This window comes from Plecotus auritus (genome assembly GCF_963455305.1).
Source record: "Plecotus auritus genome assembly, chromosome: 6".
In the NCBI taxonomy this organism is placed as follows: domain Eukaryota; kingdom Metazoa; phylum Chordata; class Mammalia; order Chiroptera; family Vespertilionidae; genus Plecotus; species Plecotus auritus.
Window position 1 is genome coordinate 168,629,440 of NC_137773.1, and position 25,296 is coordinate 168,654,735.

The window sequence follows — 25,296 nt, forward strand, 5'->3', positions numbered from 1 at the left end:
GGTTATTCTCGGATGGAGGCCTGGAAGAAGGCGACTCACTTCAGGCCTCGCTCTGGGGGATGATGTTACCAGATGTTTGTGTCCTTGGAGGGACAGAGTGAAACCAGTGTATAGGGTAGAACTGGGGGACGTTGTCTGCGCTGTTTGTTTTATGCAGGCCATCTATGGGTGCTCACAAACATGCGCCATTATGACTTAGGCTAACAGTTCTGCATCCCCGTGTCATCTTTTTCCAGCTCCGAACATCTCTGGGGAAAGGAAGAGCATTTATCCGCTACTCGTTGGTGCACCAGAGGCTGGCAGACACCCTGCAGCAGTGCTTCATGAACACCAAAGTGACCAGGTAAATGCCGGCAGCTCTGGGTTGACCCCGGCCATTCACAGGTGAACCAAAGGCCCTGGTGAATGTAATGACACCTGCGCTGCAGTGTCTGTCCTTGTGGCACAAGCAGAGCCCTCTCACATCTGTCATCCTCTTCAGCCCTGCCTCCCACAGTCCTTGACACGTGGGGGGCAGGGAGCACTGAGCGTTGACAGGTGTAGGAAGATGAGGCGCAGGGAGATGCTAAATGCACCCCCAGGCTCCCCGTGCTGAGTCTGAGTCCTAGAGCAGGAGCGTGGGTCCAGGTTGACCAGCAGTTTTCCCTGGGGGTGGCATGGCCTTGGTGCAGGCACTAATGAGTGGACACACCGCACTGGTCACCCTGGCCTGTCTGCAGAATCACTTCTGGGGTTTTGAGCCCCACTGAGCCTGGGCCTCACTGAGGTAACTGCACCTGCCAGGCACATCTGGGCTCCCTGGAGGTCGTGATGGGGAAATAGATCTAACAGAAGTAATAACTGTATAAGTATCTAGTTCATCTCAGAAATTTCTGTGAAGCGCAGGCTTATAGGGGAGTTAGGAGCTGCAGTGAAAATCACATGGGGCGGGGCGGCATGTGTCTGTCTGTCTGTTTACCTTAGTAGCCTGTGTTAGAATTGGACGGGGCAGTGCCATGCTGAGAGGACCGAATTCACTCTTTCCTTTCTTGCATTTCTTGTAACCTCACCTTGTATGCTTCCCTGCAGTGACTGGTACTATGCCCGAAGCCCCTTTCTGAAGCCAAGGCTGAGCTCTGACATTGTGGGCCAGCTCTACGAGCTCACCGACGTTCAGTTTGACCTGGTGTCCAGGGGCTACGACTTGGACGCGGCCTGGCCGACATTTGCCAGGTATTGTAAAGAATTGCTTGGTATAAAAGATGGGGCAGGAGGCGGGGGGGGATCTTTGAAGTTTTAGAAATTGCCACCAGTCTACTCAAAGCACCTTTGTACTCAAAGCACCTTTGTATGCTCAGTAAATACGTAAAGCTTCGCCACTCTTATGCCTGTTAATTGCACAGACTTTTTTGAACTGTGACTCACTAAATATCTGAAGGCTCCAACCTTAAGCTGACCTAATTGGCCAGGTGGCATGAGTGGAAATGCATATGCAAAAGCCAAGGTTTTTAAATGTTAAGGGACTGTGTGCCAGTCTGGGGAGGAGCGGGTGGGCCTTTTCCCGTCCGTGTTCTTAGGGGTTATGGAGGCCTTCCAGGCAGGAAGAGGGAGTGGAAGCTATAGCCCATCCGTGGAAGGGTTCCTGGGAAGGTTGCCACGTTTTCACTTTTTACACCAAGATGGCGCTCAACACGTCATCCCGCTGAATCCTGACAACCACACCAGGAGGGGCGCTGAGGACACGGGCTTAAAGAGGGGGGACTTGCCCAAAGTCACACAGCTGGTGGGCAGCAGAGGCAGGGCCTGCACCTAACTCCCCAGGACAGCCACCTGACTCGAAGCAGGTCTGTGAAGCAGTGACCATGAGCCCCTAAGCACAGTGTGACCTTTATGTACCACGTTGACTGCTCCTTGTTCCTCACTAGCAGACAGACTGAGGCAGGCACCAAGAGTTAAGGAAAATGTAAACCAAAAATTGGGAAAAACTATGCTCACTTAGTTGTTGGTTGGCACTGGGAGGAAAGCCGTCATGTTTAAACTTTTAACAGCAGACCCATGTGAATGTGCCCTTTGGTGGAAACATCCTTACATTCTGTCTGGCTGGGCATTGGGCCCGCCCCCGCAACCTGGTGTGCGTGCGTGCGTGCGTGCGTGCGTGCGTGCGTGCATGTGCGCGCGCTTCCTGCTATGATACAGGTGTGTCTGCTCTGTGCCCCGCAGGAGGACACTGACCCCCGGCTCCTCTGCCTACCTGTGGCGACCCCCCAGCCGGAGCTCCAGCATGAGCAGCTTGGTGAGCAGCTACCTGCAGGTAATGCCGGCGAGGCCGGGGTTTCCCCGCCACAGTGTCAGCCAGGGTGTGTCCTTGCACCTCGCAGCTCAGGGCGATGTTCTCAGACACCTTTGTTCCGGCCAGAGCAACGAACCCTCAGTTACACCCAGTATTTTCTAGAGTCCAGGTTTTTATGACCAAATAGAGCTTAGGCCTCTTAAAAAGTAAGTTCTTTTACAAGCTTTAAGGTATTTGAAAGGAAGCAGGTTAACATTCTGGTTAAAAGCGGCTGAGTCAAATCCCGACTGTCACCTGCCAGCTGTGCCCCAGGAAGATGCCTGACCCTCTGGAAGCGTCAGCTCTCTCACCCGTGCGAAGGGGATGGAAAAATCACCATAGCTGAGCGGGTGGTGGTTGTGAGGGTGGGTGCGGGAGCACATGTACTGTGTGTAAGGGCTTCACACAGCAAGTGCTCGGTAAATGCTAGTGGGTAGGTTAGTTTGGGTCGTTTTGTTAGAAATGTGGATGTGTCAGAGTTGTATGTAGTCTGTGGGAAAGGCTGCTGGAATTTTTCAACAAAACAAAACGAAGGGAATGAACATAAGCAGCATTAAGAGCAGAAAATCGACTAATCCTTTAGCCTGTTTTGTGGTCTAATCACCACAGGAGCTGTGGGCATAGTGCAGTGGTGGACAGTAGTTTAAGTTATGTAAGTTAAGTTAGTAACATTTTTATGTTACTAATGCACAGGAAGTTGAATGGGCAGCGAGTTCTGAGTCTCGGGGCGCTCACATGTGTGGCCCTTGGTCTTCAGGGTGTGCTGCTGTCAGGTGCTGTGAGCAAAAGGGTCCTCGTCCTTTGAATAGCTCGATGGACTGACCTTAGGTCATGTAATTGCTATATTTTTACTTCTGTTCTCATTAAACTCTAAAGCTTTTCCAAATAGCCACGTAGCTTCATCCCAAAGCCATGTTTTTGTGTCCCTCCCTTCCCCCACTCCAGACTCAAGAAATGGCCACCAGCCTTGACCTGAACAGCCCCTTGAATAACGAGGCACTGGAGGGCTTCGATGAGATGCGGGTGGAGCTGGACCAGCTGGAGGTGCGGGAGAAGCAGCTGCAGGAGCGCATTCAGCAGCTGGACCGAGAGAATCAGGAGCTGCGGGCAGCCGTCACCTCACAGGGGGAGCAGCTCGAGGTGGAGAGGGAGAGGGCCCGCTCTGCAGCCGAGGACAACGTCCGCCTAACGCGCATGACGGCTGAGCTGCAGAAGCAGTGGGAGGTCACCCAGGCCACACAGAGCACCGTGCAGGAGCTGCAGAGGTGCCTGCAGGCCCTGGAGCCAGGCCCCGCGGAGAAGGAGGGGGATTCCCACTTGGCTCTGCGGCGGCTGGAGCCCATGCTGCAACGCCTGGCGCAGGAGCTCGAGGCCACACGGGACGCACTGGGCAGGAAGGACCAGCTTTCAGCTGATGTCCCAGGTCCGGGCATGGCTGAGCAGAAGGCAGATGTGGCACTGGACACAAAGGGGCAGCCAGAGCTCGACCCCAGTGCCTCGGCCCTGGCGATCCAGCAGCTGGGGGAGAAGCTTCACGCCCTAGAGCGGGAGAGCACCAAGGTCCAGGAGCTCAACAGGCAGCAGAGCACGCAGCTGGAGCAGCTGGCCAGGGAGCTGCAGCTGAAGGAGGAGTCCCGTGCCGGCCTGGAGCGTGTCGTCAGGGAGATGGCCTCGCTGCAGGAAGAGCTGTCTGCGAAGAGGAAGGAGGCCACCCAGCTCCGGCGCCGGCTGCAGGAGTCGCTGGCCCACATGAGCACCATGGAGGAAGAGCTGGCAGAGGTGAGGCAGGTCGAGCGGCAGCAGCGCGAAGAGAAGGAGCTGCTGCAGCGCGAGGCCAGGTCCCTGACACGGCAGCTGCGGCTCTTGGAGACCCAGCTGGCACAGGTGAGCCAGCGCGTGAGTGACCTGGAGGAGCAGAGGAAGCAGCTCATCCAGGACAGAGACCGCCTCAGCGAGAAGGTGGGGACGTTGGAGCGGCTGGCTGCGCAGCCAGGCACAGGCCTGCCCGTGGTGGCAGAGAGCAATCAGGTGCTGACCCCCCAGGATTCTGCCCTGCAGGAGGGACCGATGGATGGTACTACGGTGCAGGGGAGCGGCCGGGAGGAGGAGCTGCGGCAGGCCAACATGGAGTTGGAGAAGGAGCTGCAGAGCGTGATGGCCCGTAACCAGCGCCTGGAGGACAAGCTGCGGGCCCTGCAGGCCGATTACCAGGCCCTGCAGCAGCGGGAGGCAGCCATCCAGGGCTCCCTGGCCTCCCTGGAGTCCAAGCAAGCCAGCATCCGGCATATGGGTGACCAGATGGAGGCCAGCCTCCTGGCTGTTGTGAAGGCCAAGGAGACCATGAGGGCCCACATGGCTGAAAAGGAGGCTGCCCTGCAGAGCAAGGAGGCCAAGTGCCAGCAGCTGCGGGAGCAGATGGAGCAGTGCCGGCAGCTGGCAGAGACCCGGGAAGGGGAGCTCAGGGCTTTGGAGAGCCAGTGCCAGCAGCAGACCCAGCTGATCGAGACCCTCAGAGCCAAAAAAGGCCAACAGGAGCTTGGCCCACCTCAAGAAAATGCATCCCAGGAGCTAGCTGCCCAGCTGGCCCTATATCAGGCGCAGCTGGAAGTCCATCAGGAGGAGGCTCAGCGAGTGCAGGCTGAGGTGGTTGACCTCAAGGCCCAGCTCCAGGCAGCCCTGGGTGACCGAGAAAAGGTGCAGAGCCAGCTGAGCGTGACTGAGGCGGCTCTGCAGGAGCACAAGGCCCTTGTGCAGCAACTGAAGGAGCAGAACGAGGCCCTCAACAGGGCCCATGTCCAGGAGCTGCTGCAGTGCTCAGAGCAGGAAGGGGCCCTGCAGGAGGAGCGGGCCCAGGAGGCCCATCTGAGGATGGAGGAACTCCAGGCCCTGCAGGAGGAGCTGTCTCAGGCCAAATGCAGCTCCCAGGAAGCCCAGCTGGAGCATGCCGAGCTGCAGGAGCAGCTGCACCGGGCCAACACCGACACTGCCGAGCTCGGCATCCAGGTCTGTGCACTGACCGCGGAGAGGGAGCGGATGGAGGGCGTGTTGGCCTGCACCGTCCAAGAGCTCCAGGATGCCAAAGAGGCGGCCGCCAAGGAGCTCAAGGTCTTGGAACACCAGGTGGCGGGGCTGCAGCGAGAGAACGAGATCTTGCAGGAAAAGCTGAAGGCGGCCGAGGAGGCAGCTAACTCACTGCCTGGCCTGCAGGCCCAGCTGACCCAGGCCGAGCAGCGGGCCCAGGGCCTTCAGGAAACCGCACACCAGGAGCTTGACACCCTCAAGTTCCAGCTGAGCACCGAGATCATGGACTACCAGAGTAAACTTAAGGTAATCCTAGCCTTGGCCATGGGCTGCACCTGTCTCCTGCGGCAGGACCTGGTGGGTTCATGAGGAGATAGGACGCACCTTCAGCCACGGGCACATGAGGGCCCAGGTGTTCATAGTCCCATCCCGCCATCATAGCTCACAGCATCCTCTCTGCAGGAACATGCTAGGGGCCCAACATTGGGGAATGATGCCTTAGGCCAGAAATCTAAACTCAAGGCCATGGCACACAAGTTTGGCCCACAGTTTTACTTTTAATTAATAGTCACCATTCAAAGAGCAGGATGTTTACACATTCATTTTGGGCGCACTTCTTTCAAAATCTGGAGAGATCCTTTTTTAAAAAAATATATTTTTATTGATTTTTGAGAGAGAGGGAGAGGAGAGAGAGATAGGAGCATCAATGATGAGAGAGAATCATTGATCCGCTCTCTTCTGCATGCCCTCTACTGGGGATCGAGCCTGCAACCCTGGCATGTGACCTCCTGATTCATAAGTCGACGCTCAACCACTGAGCCACGCCAGCTGGGCTGAAATCTTGAGAGATCTTAAAGCCTATGCCGTCCTCCTCAGTGTGGCAGCGGTCAGCAGGAGCTGGGCGGGCACTGCCCACATTAAAGGGGCCTGCATCCTCTGGTATTTTCCTTGCAATCCTTTATGCAGTTACCCAGCCCTTTGGGGCATGTGAGTTTGAGACCCCTGCTCTAGCCTCTGTGACCTACTGCAGAATGCCAGCAGTCCTGGCTGCCTCGAGGCCTGTGTCTGTCCCTTCAGGTGCCATTCTGACAGCAGGTGCGGTCGGAGGGAACCCACTCAGTTACCACAGGGCCTTGGAATAGATGAGAACAGCGGTTACCACGTGCCTTTGATGCTGCACAAAGAAAAGGAGTTAAACGTGAGGACAGGGATGACTGTTGTCATCTATTCCAAGGGCCCCGTGATAAATCGCATGTTTCCACAGATGTGCCTCCTACCCTGTCGCCCCACCCCATGAAGCTCCATGGGGCTCAGAGGCCACTTTTTCCTTGCAGAAATGAAATTCTAAGTTTGGGGACCAAGCTAAGTCACTCAGTAAACTGGAAAGAGTTTTATTGCCAATGAAGCCTGACGCTTACTGAGTTTGGGGGGAAAGAGAGAGGTAGCTTGTTTTTACCCATTCGGGGAATGTGGCTGGGGAGTCTCAGAGCAAGAACCCCACTTCTGCGATCCCCTTCTCGTCCTCTCCAGACTGCCAGCGAAGAGTGCAGGAGCCTCCGGGGCCAGCTTGAGGTACGAGGCCAGCAGCTGCGGGCCGCCAAAGAGGCTGTGGGCAAGCTGGAGGTAGGCCTGGCCGGGGTGTGCCCCTCTAGGAGCCCTGATCAGAGGCTGGCACCTGGGAAGGGGAGACTGATGTGGTGGCCTCCACCTGGTCGTTTCCCCTCTCACTTTGTGGGCCCATCAGGGGCGAGGGGTTCTGGTTTGGTTCTCACTGGACCATTGAAGGGCTCCCCATAGGACTTCCCATTCCCAAGCTGAAGGGGTCATCAGTCCACTTTTGCAGACAACCTGAGTTTGTATCATGGTCCCTTTCACGCCCCGGACACCTGGCTAGGGCTGCCAGATGTGTTTTTCATGCAGCCTCTGGCAAGGAAAACATTGTCCTCTAGTCACCCCTGCAGATGTGCTCTGAGTCAGTCAGTCTGAACTGAGCAGGGACAGGGGTGGTGCTGGAACCGCAGTCTTCAGGGCAGTGACCTTTTTCACTGAATCCTGCTCCCTGCCACCCACCCCCACCCCCACCCTGGAGATCCTGACACCTGCCTCCCCTCCAACCACCACAACTAGTTGCCATTGACAACTTAAGGGACATCATTACAAATCGGAGTGTGTCACACTCCACAAAAATAGAACAAAGGTTCTTGGCCTCACTTTAAAACAAACAAAAGTCCCTCCAGTTGGACGGGACCAGCCAGATGGTGAGAGCACAGCCGTCGCTGCATGGCGTCTGACACGTGCGTCTGCGCCTAATATCTCCTCCCCGCCGTCCTGTGCCAGGCCGCCCAGGCAGACATGGGAGAGAAGCTGAGCCGCACCAGCAGCCGCCTCTCCGAGTGCCAGGCCGCCGTGCTGAAGAAGGACAAGGAGGGGGCCGCCCTGCGCGAGAACTTGGACAGGTTAGTTACACGGCCCACCCACGTGGCCAGTGGCAGTCTTCAGGGAAGGGGTGTTGGGTGCAGTCATTTAGAAAGTCAGCCACTTGTGAAGTTCAAGTCCTTTTTCAAGAAAAGCCACAGACCAGAAAGCGCTTGTGCTGGAAGCATGCCGCCGAGAGCCTGGCAGTCGCCCCTCACAGCCTGTGGTTGGCAGGCCCTTCCACTTCCACTTCCTTACCCCTGGCAGGAGTATTTCTGTCCGTAGCGTCGTGTTTTGGAAAAACTAACAGGAAGTAAAAGTTGGGATATGATAATGGCAATAAAAGCAGCAGACACTTAAATAATGCCTGAACTGGAGCAGTCACCGTCTTAAATACTTTGCATCTAGTTGCCCATTTAATCCTTCAACAGTCCAATGAGGGTGGTATTATTTATTCCCATTTTATAGATGGGGAAAATGAGGCTCAGAAGAGTTCCTTTGCCCTCCCAGGTCAGACAGGATGTAAGCGATGGTAGGATTGGAACCCAGACACTTTGGGCTCCAGAGGTCTGTTTAATCAACAATATCCGGACAGACATATGTTCTGTTTTACTGTGGGACACTGGTGTTTGTGTGTGTGTGTGTGTTTCCCCCGCTATGGAGGTGCCTCGAGCTCTCCCTCATTTCCCAAGCTCGTCCTGACAGGGAGCGAGTGTGCCAGGACCCTGGCCAGCTTGTGTTCCCACAGCCGCTCTGGTGCCGTGTCTGTGCAGAGCACATCACGCTCTCCCCCTTTCCTCATGGCTTTTTAACCAGTTGGGGCCTCCGTGTGGCCAGCCCCTGCGCCTCCCGAGCCTCCTCGCCTTCAGGCTTAGGGACCACCTGGAGCACGAGCCCACCGCCTGGTGGTGGGGCCCAGCTCGTCCTGCCAGGGGCTGATGAAAACAGGTGTAGCAGGAGGAGATGCAGGGACCGAATTGCACGTGTGCCTCCTCCACCCCCAAGGCAGGCACCCGAATTGTGCCGAGGGTTTTACTTTTCTACTCTCCCTCCTCCCACCCTCCTTGGAGGCTGGGCCCACCAGCGGAGGACGCAGCGCATGTTGGATGTTCAGTGACTGACTCCTGGCTCCATTAGCCAGGTCACGCTCACCTGGCAGTGTAAATAGAACGTCTACATTGGTGATGGGTTGTTGTTTTTAACGCTGTGACAGTGGTTGTTTGTGAGATCTCACAGCCATTGTTTTAGCTGCTCCAGGTTGCATTTTCCATGTGCCCAGGAGTGGATTTTTTGTTATCCACTGTGTGAGCAGTCCGTGGTGGTCTGTGTGTATACTCATTTCGGTGGACGGGGTCTAGTGCACAACCTCCTGACAACATTATGCTGGAGGGGAAAAGGCTGGATGAGATGCAAATTAGTTCGTCTCTGCAGAGCCCTGTCTACTGGAGCTTTTACAAACATCTTGTGGGCCTTGGGGTTTAGAGAGCATCCGTGGAAAACCACTGCCTTAGGGGATAGCCAGGCTGAACGTGGGGTGGGCAAGGGCTGGCCAAAGCGGCTCAGCCAGCACGCTCTGCGGGGCTGTCAGGTAGCACATCTGGCCGTGCCCCTGGAGTGCCTGCTGTATGCTCGGCACCACGATCTGTGTGTAGAGTCACAAAGACACATGAAGACTGTCCTCCTCCAGGTGGTCGCCTCCAGGAAGCTGTGCCCCTCTGTCCTGACTCCTTTTCCTCTTGCAAACACTCCCCCTCCCCAGCACTAGCCCCTGAGCCTTGTCCTAGGGCTCCTCCTATAACCTCAGTTCAACTCATCCTGGGGTGCTCGAGTGCCTGAGGTTACCTGCTCTTCCAGAATGCCCCTTGTGTTTGGTGTGAAGAGCTTGGGTGTGTGAGAGGAGTCCTCGAGGCTAGGGGAGTGCGCCACCTGTGAGCAGGCAGTGCCGAGGGGCTCCTTCACTGTGGGGGAGGCCGGGAGGGCCGCGGGACCCCTATTCGAGGCCCAGGGGAAGCAGGAAGGAGTGGGGAATCAGAGAACGTACCACTCCTCCACCAGGACCCAGAAGGAACTTGAAAAAGCCACGGCAAAAATCCAGGAGTATTGCAGCAAACTCTGCCAGGAGGCGAGAAGCCGGGAGAAGAATGACCAGAAGATGCTGGCGGACCTGGATGACCTGACGAGGACCAAGAGGAACCTGGAGGAACGGCTGATAGAGCTGCTCAGGTGAGTGTTGGTGTTTCTTTGAAGACATGCAACTGCTCTTAACAGAACTCTCCATGGAAATGCGCCCCCTCCCCACCTGCTTGTGTTCTGTTAAGGTTCCCCCCCACCCACCCACACACACACAGGCACACACGTACAGGTTCTGCTCAGGCCCATGGCAACCTAGTGAGAGTGGATTTCGGTTTCACAATTTTTTCAATTGCCTTATAATTTTCCTAAGCAGGATCTAAATTAGATCCATACATTGCATGGCGATATTTTTCTTAGATCTCTTTAGTCTATGGGTTTCCCCACCATCTCTCTTACCTTTCTTTTTCTTTGCAATTTACTTTTGAGAAAGCCAGGTCATTTATCTGGTCGTTTCCCCATAGCCCGGATTCTGCTGATTGTATCCCTGTGAGGTCATCTGACATGTTCCCCCAGCCTTTGTATTTCCTGTAAATTGGTGGTCAGAGCAGTGCTTCTCGGCCCTGACTGCCCATTAGCATCACTGGAGAGCCATTAAAAAGATAAAATACCTACGTCCAGGCCTCACCCAGACCCAGCGGGAGTGGGTTCCAGGCATCAGCGAGCCAGAGCCAGGATCTCTGCTCTGCTAGAGGCTTGCTCAGACTCAGGTTCACACTTGTGGCCAGGACACTGCATGGAATTGGCTTGTAGTTCTGAGGCGTTCAAGGGCCACATCGATCTGATTAGCCCTTTCTTTGAACGTTAGCAGCCATTGATAAGCAATGCTAGACCTAATCCTATTTGGGGTTGCGAAACGGTGATATTAAATTATAACTAAGGTGGACGTTTGAAAACGTTGCCCACATGTCATCAATTTGCAGACCTGAGACCTCTGAGCACAGACAGCTTCCCCCGATGGGTGAGGAGGAAGCTCAGGTCCGCGGCATTCCCACATTCCCAGGGTGTGGGTGCCGGGCCTCCTGGGACAGAGGACAAGCTGTGGAGCAGCCGGGAGAAATGCTGGTCCAAAGAATGAGTCCTCCTGCCCCTGACAATGTCTTGTGTGCTTGGAAAGCCAGTCGATTCTGTGTTCTGGCTTTGGGGGTTATGGGGTTGGTCTGGGGTTGCTGTGAGTTCCCTGGCTGGGCGGAGCCTGTTCCCTCAGGGCTGAGGTGGCTCTGGTGTTGGTCATCAGGGCTGAGGTGCTGCTGGGCCATGTGAGGCCTTAGGATGGTGACTGGGGTTCCATCGGGAAAGAATTAAACTCTCCGATGTCTGAAGCCGGAAGCCCCAAAAGTGACCAATGGCAGCAGTAAGGCTGTCTCTGTAGGCGTCTTCCCTGGTGTGTCGGGCACATTCGGATACTGCTAGGCTTTTCTCAAAAGCCCCGCTTCTTTCAGACTTGCTTCCTGGGGTGACTGCTGTCTCTCGGGGGAACACGGGGTGACGGACATCACATCAGATTTTCAGGCTGGGAAAGCTTTGATCCCCTGCAGTGATTAGATGTTACTTGAACCATGAACCATATAAGTGTAAATTTAAGATTTGAGAGGGCGGTGTGCTCGTGGTCCTTAGCTCACAGCACGGACTGTGGGGTAACCACAACAGCACGCTGTAGCTTCAGCTCCCGTGGCCTCCTGCACTGTCATCTGGACGCCTGAGCTGTGTCACCCTTGTCCGTGCTGGCCGCTGGGCAAATGCCAGAGCCTTTTCTGCACGTCCCAGGTCACCTCTGTGCCTTCACGTGTGCGGTGCCAGTGAAGGGCCTGCACATTGGAGGGGCCTACGGAGTCTGGGGCTGCTGTGGGTGACAGGAGACCTAGAGAGGGTGTGCTTCCAGGGTACAGGTGAAGTTGCCTTCTGTGTCTCGGGAATTTGGAGTCTGTTTTTTAAAATGAATCAGGGATAATTCCATTGTTTTCATGGATTCCTTCTTCTTTTCTGATGTGGCTTTGTCCCAGGGACAAGGATGCTCTCTGGCAGAAGTCTGATGCCCTGGAATTCCAGCAGAAGCTCAGCGCTGAGGAGCGACTCGGGGACTCGGAGGTGAACCACTGCTTTGACTGCAGGCGGGAGTTCAGCTGGATGGTGCGGCGGCACCGCTGCAGGTTAGCAGGCAGCACGCTGGCCAGCACCGCCCCTGGCAGGGCCCGGAACAGGGCAGGCAGCCGACGGGCCGGCCCGAGGCTGTGCCCACAGGAGCACAGTGCGTTTTGGTTGTGAGGGACCTGGGCGAGGAGGGTGTCTTAGGCAGGGTAATAGCAGGACACCCAGGGATCCTGAAGGGAAAGATGTGTGAGTGGAGTTAGGGGACCCCAGGGATGTGGAGCACCCAGACCAGCAGCCCTGACCCTCCCTCAGCCTGAGGGACCGGAGGGGGAGGGTGTTACTGGAACCCAGGCCAGTGGGGCTAAAGCGTCCCTGGAGAAGCACAGAGAGCAAAGACCCCTGGGGCCCAAAGAAGGGCAGACAAAAGCGGTCTCAGTGGTGGCAGAGGGGAGCATCGCACGGCCTGGAGTCTCTCTCTCAGGGCCTCGGCCACACCCGGATCCTGTGTCAGGGAAGGTGGTCTGGACCGCACACTTTATCCCCCGGCCTCCCACAACCTTAGGAAACAAAACATTTTCCCACTAACCCTACCAGGATGGCTCTATTGGAATCTTATCAGATGGGCCTTATGGCCACATTCTAAAATGGGGGGCAGAGCCAGGTGTGACGAGAGCCATGTGGCGTCTAGAACCCAATCCAGAGCCCCTTTCTGGTGCTGAGCAGATGGCACAAGGCCCACAGCACCATCCTCACAGCCCATGCTTGCTTGGTCCCTAGGATATGTGGTCGCATCTTCTGTTACTACTGCTGCAACAACTACGTGGCGACAAAGCCGGGGGGCCGGAAGGAGCGCTGCTGCCGAGCCTGCTTCCAGAAGTTCAGCCCCGGCTCCCCGGACAGTACCAGCTCGGGCTCCAGCCAGAGCCAGCCCAGTCCCACGCTGTCGCCGGCCCAGGCTGGGCTGCAGGCTGCCAGAGGCCAAGGTCAGACTCCTGCTGCCGCCCTCGTTCCTCCCCAGGTGCCGTCTCCACCCGGCTGCCCCATCTTGGCTAGTTAGCTGCCACAAGTTCAGTTCAGTGTTTTCCAAACCTGGGCGTTAAAGAGGTATAAAAATGTAGCCCACCAATTTGAGACTTTCTTTATGATGTACTTGGGACTGAACAAGAATTGAAAAGGGAATAACTTTCTGCCGGTATGATTCAGCTTCGTGAACGCGAGGTCTGTGTCCCCGTTAGCTCACATACTACCAGTGACCGTGCCCCACACATGAGAGATGCTGCTGTCTCCCACAGCCTGGGCCCCGACGTTCCACCCTCTCTCCCAGAGTGACTGAAGGCCAGGAGCTGTGTCTGGAAATGACCACCTCCTGCACTCCTTCCTGGGGCTCACGGTCTCTCAGTGGCTAAGGAGGATGTGTTCTCCTTCGTGTCCTTGCACTTGGTGCAGTAAAAGGAAGCGGGATTTGCTGCTCCTGCTCCCAGCACGGCCCAGCTGGCCAGCCCAGGCTGCTCTCGGCGGCTGGCCTGCAGGCGTCCCGGCAGGCAGAGCCGGCATGGCCAGGGCCGAGGGAGTCTCTTCTCTGCTCAGGCAGTGCTGCCTGCTGGGCTGCTCCCGGTGGACTCCTTGGCCTCTGCCTGGATCCAGGGCCACCAGCATCTTTTGTTTAACTGGATCCTCAAGGAGGTTGGCGGGCCTCATTACCCACGTTGGGTACAAAGAACCGCTCGGTGGCGGGGCAGTGGCGGGGGTGGGAGTGGGAGGTGGTACTTGGCACGGCTTTAGTATTTCTTCACATCTTTTGCTCATTTAAAACTTTTTAATTATTGAATTTTGAGCGTCCTTTATATATTCTGGATACAAATTATTTACAGATATGTGTTTTACAAATATTTTTTCCCAGTCTACAGCCTGTCTTTTCACTTTCTTTCAGACAGCACAAGTTTATAATTTTGATGAAGGGCAGTCTATCCATTTTTTTTCTCATGGATCAAATTTTTTTGTGTGTCATATGTATCTTTGCTTAACCCAAAGACTCAAAGATTTTTTCAAGTTTTCCTAGAAGTTTTACAGTTTTAGGTTGCACATGTGGGTCTCTGACCTATTTTGCGTTCATTTATGGATATGGTGCAAACTCTCGGTAGAGATTCATTTTTTTTTGCACGTGATTGTCTAATTGTTTCACTACCATTGGTTGGAAAGTGTATTCTCTTTCCTGTAGAACTGCCTTTGCCTCTTTGTCAGAAATCAGTCTAGTCTTCCAACCCGTGAACATAGTACAGTTAATTACTGTCTTTTTTTTTTATTTCTCTCAGTGGACATCAGTTTGGGTCCCTGATGCTTCTTGTGTCTGGGTCCATACAAAGAAACCAATCTCTGGCCCCCTTTTTCAGCCGCTCCTCAGCCCTTTCATTATGTAGACTTCAGACAAGAGGACGAACAGAACGTTCCTTCTAAAGCATGGCCCGTCCCAGTAGCCGTGTGGAGGGCCCGTCCCAGTAGCCGTGTGGAGGGCCCGTCCCAGTAGCCGTGTGGAGGGCCCGTCCCAGTAGCCGTGTGGAGGGCCCGTCCCAGTAGCCGTGTGGAGGGCCTGTCCCAGTAGCCGTGTGGAGGGCCCGTCCCAGTAGCCGTGTGGAGGGCCCGTCCCAGTAGCCGTGTGGAGGGCCAGCTGGGAAACTTGTTGCTCGTAGGAACTGGAACCTTCTTTTTTTGCTCTGACGTAGTGGTGCGTGTTCTGGTGACCACAGAGGGTGGCCCTGTGCCAGCGCGCTGAGGTCACTTGTTTTGATTTCTGATATTTCCTGTCTCCTCTTGTCTCTCTGCCTTCCTCCTTCCCTCCCTGTCATTCTCTTCTTTCTTTCACCTCAGACCTGCCATCACATTTTCCATGACACATGCAAGAGGGTGCCTGTGGGTGGGGACAGGCACAGGAGCACTCACAGGGCATCCTTCCTGCTGAGTGGCCCGCAAAGCTCGACACCAGTCCCCTGGTCAGGGCCACAGTGGCCGCTACAAGTCCTTGAGCAGAGGGAGGTCTCCCCCACCCCACTGGATTGGGGTGAAAATGCAGGCCAGACAGAATTCAAAGGGGCGTGGAAGGTCATGTCTCACAGAGCGAGGACTCGGCAGCACAGGAGTGCCTTTACTTTTCCGTTCGGGTCTTTCCTGATAAGGTTTTGATACATGTTTTCCCTTCTAAACCAGGGCTTCAGAGGCCATGTAGGAGTGTGAGACCTCTCCAAGCCCCTGACTGAAGGGCTGGAGAGAAATCTAAGTTGTGCGTCCAGTTTCCTCTCTAGTCCCCACTCTGCTTTTCTGGCTCTTCCCAGTAGCCACGTCCCGACAGCCATTCCTCGCACATCTGGGCAGAGGAGCTATCATTGGGCGATTCCTCACTGTGTGTCCCAGTGGCTTGTCCTGCATGGCTGCACCCCTCATGTCCCCGAGGCCCCCTTCCCATCCTGTGCATGACTGTGTGTGTTTTCTCCTCTCTCCTGATCTGCCTCTGCGGTCCAGGCACAAACCCAGACTTCAGGTCACCAGACGACACTGTGTTTGACATCATCACGGACGAGGAGCTGTGCCAGATACAGGAGTCCGGCTCCTCCCTGCCTGAAACGCCCACCGAAGCTGACTCTCTTGACCCCAGCGTGGCCGAACAGTGAGTAGAGGTCACCTCCATTTCCCGAGTGCTCATTCAATGCCTGGCCCTTGCGCTTGCTTATCAAAGGACCAGGAAATTCTGGAGGGAGGATCGCTGTCCTTGCTTAAGGGAAGGTGCCTCAGCACAGTGCTGGGGAGCAGTGGCCCTCAGGGAGTTCAGGGCTCGGGGATGGTCACTGTTGTGCTTTGTCAGAGACGTCCCGGGAAAGTCAGTGGTCCCCGGATTTCAGCATTAAGGCCTTTCTTGGCGTGGGCAGCTACATGAGCCTGCTCCGGCTGCCATAACAAAACACCACAGACTCGGTGCTTACACACCAGAGACTGGAAGTCCAGGTCAAGGAGGTGGCAGTTTGGTTTCTTCTGGGACCTTTCTCCTTGGCTCGCAGATCACGACCGTGCCTCCTTGCGTGGCGTCTGCACGTCACCTTGGTGTGTCCTACCTCCCCCTCGTACCAGGACACCACTCAGATTGGATGAGGGTCGTTGTCCAAATGCAGTCACTTTCTGAAATCCGGGGGGTTAGGACAGCAGCATGAGTCTTGCTCTTGCCAACTCGTATTGATCTCTCTTCCTCCCCAAATTGAGAGGCGGCTGTCACCCAGGATTTCTGCTGCATAGGAGGTGATGCATTTAATCGTCATGGGACTCTCGACAGGAGATTTTAGGCTTAAGGGGACCTCTGTATCCAGTGTTCTCTTACTAAAGGAGTGACTGCACTTACCATGGTGTGGTCTCATGGAGAAAGTCAACCTGATCACCCAACCCAAGAGAGCCCCTGCTCATGTCGCTTCTCTGGCTTTGGGTCTTTTCCTTCTGGAACCCCCAGAATTCTTCCCGGACTGCAGCAGCCTGCGCGTCCTCCCCAACCCTCACAGCCCAGCGGTCCCCAGGGTGTGTTCCGTCCCATTAGCACTAAGTCGCTGTCTGCCGTCCTCACCTGGCACCACTTCACTGACATTGCCTCGCCTCCCAGCCAGGTGGTGGTCAGGTGAGCAGGACTGAGCTTCAGGCCTGGGAGGGCAGCCTCGGCTGCAGCTGCATGAGAAAGTGAGCCCCCTGCAGCCCTGGCCCCTCACCTTCCCCTTTCCCAGTAGGAACAAAAAGAGAAGGTGTTCTGAGTGCTGACAGATTTGTGCGTTTCAGTCACGGAATCAGGAAGTGACCCAGGGAAGGAAACTGCCAGCGCTTCCGTGAGGCTTGCCTGCGTTGTGATGTGTTGGGCTGAGCTGGCATGTCTGCTGTGTGCCCGTTACCTGGCACCCCATGGCCCCCTTGTCTTCTCCAAGGAAAACCCCTCCAGGTGCCCAGATGATACTGAGCTTAAGCTCACCCACACAGCATCGTGGCTGCTAACGCTTTAGAACTGATGCTCCGTGGTCATGTGCTTTGGGGAGCTGTGGTGGGTTTGTCACCAACCAGGAGACTTGATGCCTGGTATCTCAGCAACAAAATGAGAACAGGATATGGTGATGTTGATTAAGGTTAGGAAGCCACGTTGTGCTTGGGTTAACCAACAGCTCTGCCTTCGGGTGAGTAGAGCTGGCAGGTACCTTGGGCCCGTCAGCTGCATAAAACCTCACCAACTTTTGGGGGAGGAGAAAGGCTCCTCACTGGGGTCCTAGCCCTCGTTCTGCTGTGTGAGCTTTGGCAGGTATTAGTCTCTGAATTGGCTTCCTCGCCTGCAAAACGGTGTTGGCCGTTCCCATGAACCACACACCGGGCACCTGGAAGGGGTGCTGCCTTTGGAGGAGAAGGCTAGAGGGCACGCCCTGACCGGCCCTGGGCCGCGTCTTCTTTGCTCTGCCTCCACCCCTCTAGTGGGGGCAGCTTCAGGTTTCTCTCCCGCAGCACCCTTTCCTCAGTCCAGAGCGCTCACGGAGGTCACCCGGGCGGCTCCCAGGTAGCCTCTGCAGCAGGTCACCCTGTGTTCACATGGGACAGTGCAGCCATCCGTGGTCTCTACCAAGTGTTGCAAACATGGTCGACGAGGAGCATTTTCTTTACCTTCAGACCCTGAGGCCACACCCCAGGCAGAGTGCCCACACCCAGCCTGCTCCCTTGCTCTCCGTCCTCCCTCTATCTCCCTTCCTTCCCCCGCCCCTTCACCAACCCCTCCCCCCCACACGCCCGCCCCCGTCTCCCAGGCCTTTTATATGAGGTGCTGGTGTGTGTGAGAATACGGGGCGGAGAAGAGCAGGTCTGAGGGTGGGAACTTAGACTTCTGGGCTGTTGTGTGGATGGAATGAAATCAAGACACAAAAGCCCTGTGGTGTATGTGGGCTGTGCCGGGATCCGTGGCCAGTAATGAATGGCGTGTACCCAGGGGAGGTGGAAAGTCATCCCTACTCCCAGGTGTCTCAGATAAGGGCCCAGAGACTGTAGGACCAGTGAGTGATGAGGCAGGAAGGTGAAGGTTTAAGCTGCTGTGCGATTCCTGGGGACAGGTGGGCGGGTTTGCTAAGCTGTGGAAGGGCCGGGGATGGGGTACGGACTGGCAGTGCCTGGTCAGGGAGAAGCCAGTGGTCCCAACAGTGGCCCTTGTGTTGCTGTGGCCAGGCAGCCCCCAGCTTGGCCCTCGGAGTGCACTGTCCGGGCCTCACTGTCACTAGCCAGGGGTGTGGGTGGTGGCATGGGCCTGGGGCCTGAGTGGCTTTCCCAAGGACACACAGAGGTGGGGCTGCCACTGAGCCGGTGTTTGAGTGACCCAGGGCCCTGCTTTCCCATCACCACCGCCTCCCCCCACAGAAGCCTGTGGAGATGCTGCAGGGCCTCGCCTCCTGTGCTGGGACACTGTCAGGAAAGTCAGGGGCAAGTGGCCCCGCTGTCAGAGGTGCTCAACACCTCTGGTGGAGGCACACAGGGAGATGACAGCGATGCCCCACTAAAGCCAATTTAAAGAAGATAAAAGTCGGCCTTGTCCCCAGGAAAAGAGCAGATCTTGTTTGGGACGGATTCAGCGATCATGAGGCCCGAGTATAGGAAAGTCACTCATGGATGCATTAGGCACGGTTATGAATCAGCAGGTGGGATCACGTGGGCCCTGTGCCGGCTGGCAGTGCATGTGGCATGCCACGCCCCTCTGAAGGCGCGAAGCAAACCCTCCCGAGCCTCGCCAACACAGCGGCTTCCATTTTGTGTTGCTAGTTTTTGTTTTTTCAATTTATCGGGATGACATTGTTAATGAGATTATATAGGTTTCAAGTGTACATCATCTGTATATTGTATTGTGTGCTCATCACCCTATGTCTACCCTCCTCCGTCACCATATATTTGACCCCCCTGACCCTCTTCAACGTCCCCCACCCCTCTTCCCTCTGGTAACCACCATGCTGTTGTCTGTGTCAATGAGCTTTTTGTTTCTTTTGTTTGTTCATTTTCTGTGTTATGCCCTGCACAACGAGTGAGAACATGATTCTTGCCCTTTCCCATCTGATTGATTTTGCTTAGCACACGACTCTCAGGATCCATCCATGCTGTTGCAAATGGCAGTATTTCATCCTTGTTTGCGGCTCAGTAGTATTGCTAGTTCTCGGGACAAAGAACAGTAACTTCTGCCATTTGGGAGCCCTCCTGCCCACGAATGCGAACTGCGCCCAGTGTTCTGTATGCAGGGTCTCCAGTCCGCATGCCAGCCCAAGAGGTCGGCAGTGGTACAGTCCATGTCTCACCAAAACAAGAGAGGTGAAAAGATTACCAGGTAGTGAGGGTCAGAGCTGGATTCAGCTCTGGTCCATCTAAACCTCAAAACCACACTATTCAGCCCATAATTCTGACTGCATAATAGCTGGTGTCAGCTGTCCTCCTTTTTCAGTGAGTGACTTGTGACTCATGAACCACGAGGCAACTTTAAGCCTATTGAGCAGATAGTTAGTATCTAATAGACACGACACGCACAGTGTCTGACATTTAAAACTCTGCCTCATTCTGTGACCACGTTACGGAGGTTAAACAAATACACCTCACATGTTGGGCAGGACATTGGAAACCACAGCGAAGGCGCTGGGTGGTTTTCACGGGTATATTCCAGTTCCTTGGTAGAGCAGTGCCCTGAGAGTTTGCAATCCTCACTTCTTTCTTGTGCCTTGGGCCCACAAATAAGCTCTCGATATATTCCAGGCGTGCCATGTTAAAGCAAAAAGTGCCCAAGGGGTAAAAGCAGTTTGGAGACTTTTAAAAGTTTTATTTCTTAGTCATGAAAATCATATGCTGTTTGACATATGTGTGGAAGAGAAAGAATTACATATACATAAAGAATTTGTGCATACATGTGTGTGAAAGGCATAGGATAATTGTGTTGTTGGCTTTTTAAATATTTTTTTTTTTATTGATTTCAGAGAGGAAGGGAGAGGGGTAAAGAGGTGGAAACATCAACAATGAGATAGAATCATTGATTGACTGCCTCCTGCACGCCCCCTACTGGGGACCATGCCCACAACCCGGACATATGCCCCAACCTGGAATCGAACCGAGACCTCCTGGTTCAGGGGTAAAGCTTAACCACTGAACCATATCGGCCAGGCAGATAATTGAGTTTCAAAATGAGCAGACCCAACATAGACTCCATTTCAGAACATTTCGTAGATTCACAGTGATCTTACACTCAGCTATGCACAGTTTTCTAGCATTCTGTGGACCTCTGGAATTCTCAGCCAACTAAATTGTTTGGGCCTGTTCATATTCCCTGGTGCAAGTCCTTCCAGGATTAATCACAGAACAAGAGCATAAAAGTTAAACCAAAAGTGAGGCAGAACCTGACCTCCTTGGTGAGGTTCCTGGAGATTGAGGCTTGAGCGCAAAGGAAAAGGGTCAGCACATGTTCTCATGGCTGCTCTCATCCCTGTCTCCCAGAAACCAGAAGAATCTCTTGAACTTGGGAGCTCAACGTCACCTGCTGTCAGCAGCTCTGTGGTCATGGTACCACTTCAACCTTCAGTCTCGGTCTCAGTGAAGGAGAACCTGGGGTTTTTAGAGTCACAACGCCATTCCCCCTGGTGTCAGAATTCTCGGAGACGGAGGAAGGAAACCCCTTACAGTTTTTAGCTTCCCCTGTGAGCTTTAGGCCTGGGTGTTCAAGGAGAGAACAGGTGTGTTCATGCCTGAGAAGAAGCATTGCACACCAGCTGCAGCGTTTGGTCACTTCTCCGCGAAAATGCACAAGCTATAAACAAAGCCTTCCCCGTCGCCGCCAGAGGACACGGCATTCTGTGCCCCTGAAGTTCCTGGGCAGCTTCTCTGAGCCCCAAGGCCTACAGCTGGAACATGCTGGTGCCCTCCACTTGCTGGGAGGCGGAGCACGTCTTGGAAGTGTCCTCCGAAGACTTTAGCTGGCTTGAGCCTCCCACGTAAGGGAGGCAGCCAATGTCTTTCACAAGTTTCCAGAAGTTCTTCCGAAACTTCAGGCCAACAAAAGCATAGAGCACAGGGTTGAGGCAGGCCCGCAGGTAGGCAATGGCCTCCGTCACAGCGAGGGCATAATTGTAGCTGGTCATGGTGTGGTACACCCAGCTCGTGCTGCCTACGAGCTTCACTAGGTTGAAAGGCGTCTGGGTCAGAAGGAACACAGCCACCACCAGGAAGATGATCTTGAGAGACTTGTGATTCTGGAAGCCTCGGGCACGAAGCAGGGTCTTGATTATGACTGAGTAGCAGACAATCATGGTGAGCAGTGGCAGGAAGAACCCCAGAGTCAACTGGGTGGCGAGAACCACAGTGGAAATCTCCTCGTTGTAACCACAGACCCACTTGTCGTTCTCATGGACATCACCATAGATGATCTGTGGCAAGGAAAACAGCAGGGAGACCACCCAGATGGACCCGCAGATGGCCTTGCCCCAGCTCATCCGCTTTGCCTTCTGGTTATAGGCCTTTGTGGCCCGGACCACTGCCATGAAGCGGTCCACGGTGATGCAGACGAGGATGAGCATGGACGTGTACAAGTTGAAAGTATAGATGCCCAGCAGGATTTGGCACATCACCTTGCCGAAGACCCATTCGTGCATGCCGGCGTAGGCCCAGAAGGGCAGGGTGCAGACAAATACCAGGTCAGCCAGGGGCAGGTTCACCAGGAACATGTCCGTCAGGCTCTTCAGCTTCTGGTAGCAGATGTAGATGACCAGCACCAGCAAGTTCCCCACCAGGCCACAGAGGAACACGGCCACGTACATGCAGGGCAGAAAGAGCTTCTGGAACGCCAGGAAGTTATTGTGCTCTTGCTTGTTGGCGTTGGACACGTTGAACATGTAGCTTGGATAGTAGTCGTCGTCCTCCATAGTGTCTGTTCTGACGAACACCTGTGAGTCAAAACACAGGAATCATGTTTGGGCTGAGGGTCCACACCCGTCTTCCCACTGTCCCCTTGCCCAGCTCCGCCCTGCACAGTCTAGTACATGAGTGGGACGGAATTCTTCATGAGCCTTACAGTCCTCAGGACTCACCCGCCTGGGAGACCCTGCGCATCCCAGGAAACCTGTGCTCACTTCGGCCTCAAAGGGCACCTGTGGTGACATGGGGTCGGTGCCCTTTGGTAGAGCAGCACAGCAGGGCCTGCTGCACCTGCCCATGCCTCACAGCACGTGCCCGCCCATCCTGTGCCCCACCTGCTGTTACTTTGGACCCCTGAACTCCTCGTGAAAGCCACGGCACGTATTCCCCAGAAGGTGTATGGGGGGCGGCCCGTCCCTCCTGCCTTTCTCTCTCAACTACATAGATTTTAAAGGACGACCGACAGAAAAACAAGGCAAAGAAAAGCACTTTGGCTGAGCTGGCCCCTGACCAGGGATTGGGGAGTTCTCACAGCCCAGCCTCATCTTTCCCCTTTATCACCTGTCCCAGTGAACGTGCCCCGTCAGAGCCTCATTTCCTGAAGATATCTTAACCTTCAGGCATCTCTTAAGCGGTAGTTTTCTCCAGAAGAGAACATGGCTTTAGCTTTTATGACAAGTAGTTTAGGCTGAGGGGTCTCCTGTAACAAATGGAAGGCCTGGTTGAAATGGCCAGCTGGGTGGGTGGCCAGAGGCCGGTGGCAGGCCTTGCAGAGGGGCTTGTAGCTAAGCCCAAATAGCTGCCTTTTTGCCTGGTGCTCCCTGCCCTTCAAGGCCCACACTTCCCTTTGACCCTTCTCTTTGCCCTGTGACCCTGCTGAGGACCCAGGCAGGACCTAACGGAGGTGATGTGACCCGTGGCGTGGGCATGGGCACCTGCCTGCAGCAGCATCCAGCCTGGAGTGCCAGACCACTGGGCTGCAGCTTCTCCACACACAGTGCCCATTTCCAGGGACCCAGTGCTATGCCTTGCCAGTACCTCAAGAAGATGGGTTTTTTTGTGTTTGTTATTTTTTAAACGAAACACAAGTATTCTTTATTGCAATTTCATAGTTGGAAGGAGGCAGGTATTTGGATTAGCAAAGTCAAAATATCCACCGGCAAAAAAATACATGAACCGGCCAGACAAGGGCATGTACAAGGAGGCATCATCTTTCCTCTCTGATCTCCTCGAAGACTGTTGTGACTGGAAGTGCCATCAGCCCTGGTGCTGTCCCCTCAGTCTTTCCTGGTAACAAAGCGCCCTTCGCTGCAAAGAAGGGCCTTGCCTTCAGGTGAGACTCCTCAATAAAAAGTCCCTGCTCCTCGTCCAGCCGCAGTGGCTCAGTGGTTGAGCATTGACCTATGAACCAGGAGGTCATGGTTCGATTCCCGGTTAGGGCACATGCCTGGGTTGCATCCTCAATCCCCAGTGGGAGGTGTGCAGTAGGCAGCCAGCCAGTGATGCTCTCTCATCGTTGATGTTTCTAATTCCCTCTCTGAAATCAATAAATCATATTTTTTTTCAAAACCTTAAAAAATTACTTTCCCTTCTAGAATGTGAAAACCATTTACTTCCATAACCAAAGTTCTATGTTTATTTCTGAAAATAAAAAATAAAAATAAAAAAGGTAATATATGCAACTTTGGAAATAGTGTAAATGTCTAATAATTTAAAAAATAGCTAATTATAATTCAGACAAAATAGAATATAACTAATGTTTAGGAAGTGCTATTATTATTTTTATACGGTAACACATTTGAATTGCTCAGAAGAGTATAAGCACAACTTAGTATTGGCTGTTACTATTGCAATGAATAGGTGACAGGGATATAGAATTGATCCTGGTTTCTTAACCTTTGATCATAAACCCCTTTGAGCATCTCGTCGAGGCCGCAGACCTTTTCCTCAGAAATATGTACACACACTTGCACTCGTGGGGTCCGTGAGCCCTTTGACACTCTGCCACATACCCGACCACCCTGGTCTAAGAATCCACGATAAGCTATCGGGTTTTGACTATATTTTTTAAAAACAGAAAAATGACCAGATTTTATCAGCAGTTCGCTCTGGCTGGTGCAATTAGGGGTGACCTATTTCCCTTATATTTTCCAAAAGTTGTATAGTGGTAAACCATATTCCGAGATAGGAGCCTGTCTTATTAAAGGCAAAAGAAACAAAACAAAGGCTATTCAGTGAACAAACATAGACCTTCATCTCCCAGGAGGGTCTGACTCTGCCGTAGCTCCCCAGGACCATTCGCTTCCAAGCACTTCCAGTGCCCAGGACCCATAAGTCATTTCTCTAACCCTTGGCAGCAAGCAGCAGAGATGGGATCGGAACCTGGAGCAGCTAAAGCCTGGGCATTTCAGGGCGGCTGCTCCAGGCAGGACTCGGAGCCCTGGCTTTTACCTATAGAGAGGAAGACAGATGACTCACCCACCAAGATGCCTTTTCAGTTTGTTCCAGAGATGAGCTGTGCCCGCAGCAGGCCCTACCTCTGCCTCTCTGTGATGTGGTCCATGTTTCCGCTGAGTAGTTTTGAAGAACCCTCGGTTGCTGATTGGAAGAGGCCCAACCCATCTAGCAGATCAGAATCCACATGACCAGTCTGCACCCATGTAATTCGGGGTCAAAGATAGGAAGCTCTGGCTCCATTACTGAGACCCCTCTGCCCCCGGGCTGGCGACCGACTCGCCCGCCGGGACCTGAGAGAGCTTTTATTTGTAAACCGATGGCATTCGAATCTTAAAATACTTCCATTCACTAGTCACGCGTCTCTTTGGAATAGTTTGGGTCTGGACCAATGCAGAGTGCATGCTCTGGTCTCGTTCTGTGTATGCATGCAGCTCACACGTGATAGCCACGGGTTCTCAACCCTGCAGAACTGGTATCCCCATTTTATAGATGAGAACACCCAGGGCCATAGTTGAATTAGCCTCATGTGCACACAGCTAGTAACTGGCATTTCCAGGCTACAAACCCAGCTCTGTCACTGCCAGGCCAATGAACCAGATGGCTTCTAGGTGAATGTGGGTCTGACATGGGATAAGCCAGCCATCATTTAGGACGAGTTCAAGAGCCAGAGTGTGAAGGACCTGAGCCTTGTCTCACACACACTCGGCCGCACTCTTCTCGCTTAGTAATCACTTGTACTCCGTGGGGCAAACCAGGTCTCGACCTGCTGCCCTCCACAAAGTGCCTCTTGTGATCTGCCCATTTGCAGTGTTCCTTGTTTCAAGGGCATTCCTTTTCTTGGAAACAAAACTAAGCTGCTTAAGGGGAGGTAGCCAGTCATATGCCTTGGCTTTCCCCTGGAACACGGCAACATTTTCCAAACGGGAGGGAAGAATCCAAGGGGCATGGCAGCC

At 54.2% G+C, this 25,296-nt stretch overlaps 2 protein-coding genes across 2 annotated transcripts in view; one reads left to right on the forward strand and one right to left on the reverse strand.

Annotated features, from left to right (window-relative positions):
- Nucleotides 1-25,296, forward strand: part of FYCO1 (FYVE and coiled-coil domain autophagy adaptor 1) — a 65,787-nt gene that overhangs the window by 16,830 nt on the left and 23,661 nt on the right. The window contains exons 5-14 of the mRNA XM_080674156.1: nt 237-343; nt 1,069-1,212; nt 2,200-2,290; nt 3,254-5,635; nt 6,860-6,952; nt 7,667-7,785; nt 9,800-9,967; nt 11,878-12,024; nt 12,743-12,948; nt 15,479-15,623. Of these exons, the coding sequence (XP_080530282.1) occupies nt 237-343; nt 1,069-1,212; nt 2,200-2,290; nt 3,254-5,635; nt 6,860-6,952; nt 7,667-7,785; nt 9,800-9,967; nt 11,878-12,024; nt 12,743-12,948; nt 15,479-15,623 (3,602 nt within the window). The remainder of the gene's footprint in view (nt 1-236; nt 344-1,068; nt 1,213-2,199; nt 2,291-3,253; nt 5,636-6,859; nt 6,953-7,666; nt 7,786-9,799; nt 9,968-11,877; nt 12,025-12,742; nt 12,949-15,478; nt 15,624-25,296) is intronic.
- CXCR6 (C-X-C motif chemokine receptor 6) lies at nt 19,788-24,437 on the reverse strand. Its single transcript, XM_080674161.1, has 2 exons — nt 24,365-24,437; nt 19,788-21,915 (listed from the first exon to the last, which is right to left on the reverse strand). Exon 2 carries the CDS (start codon nt 21,892-21,894, stop codon nt 20,872-20,874), a length of 1,023 nt encoding a protein of 340 aa, XP_080530287.1. The 5' UTR covers nt 21,895-21,915; nt 24,365-24,437; the 3' UTR covers nt 19,788-20,871.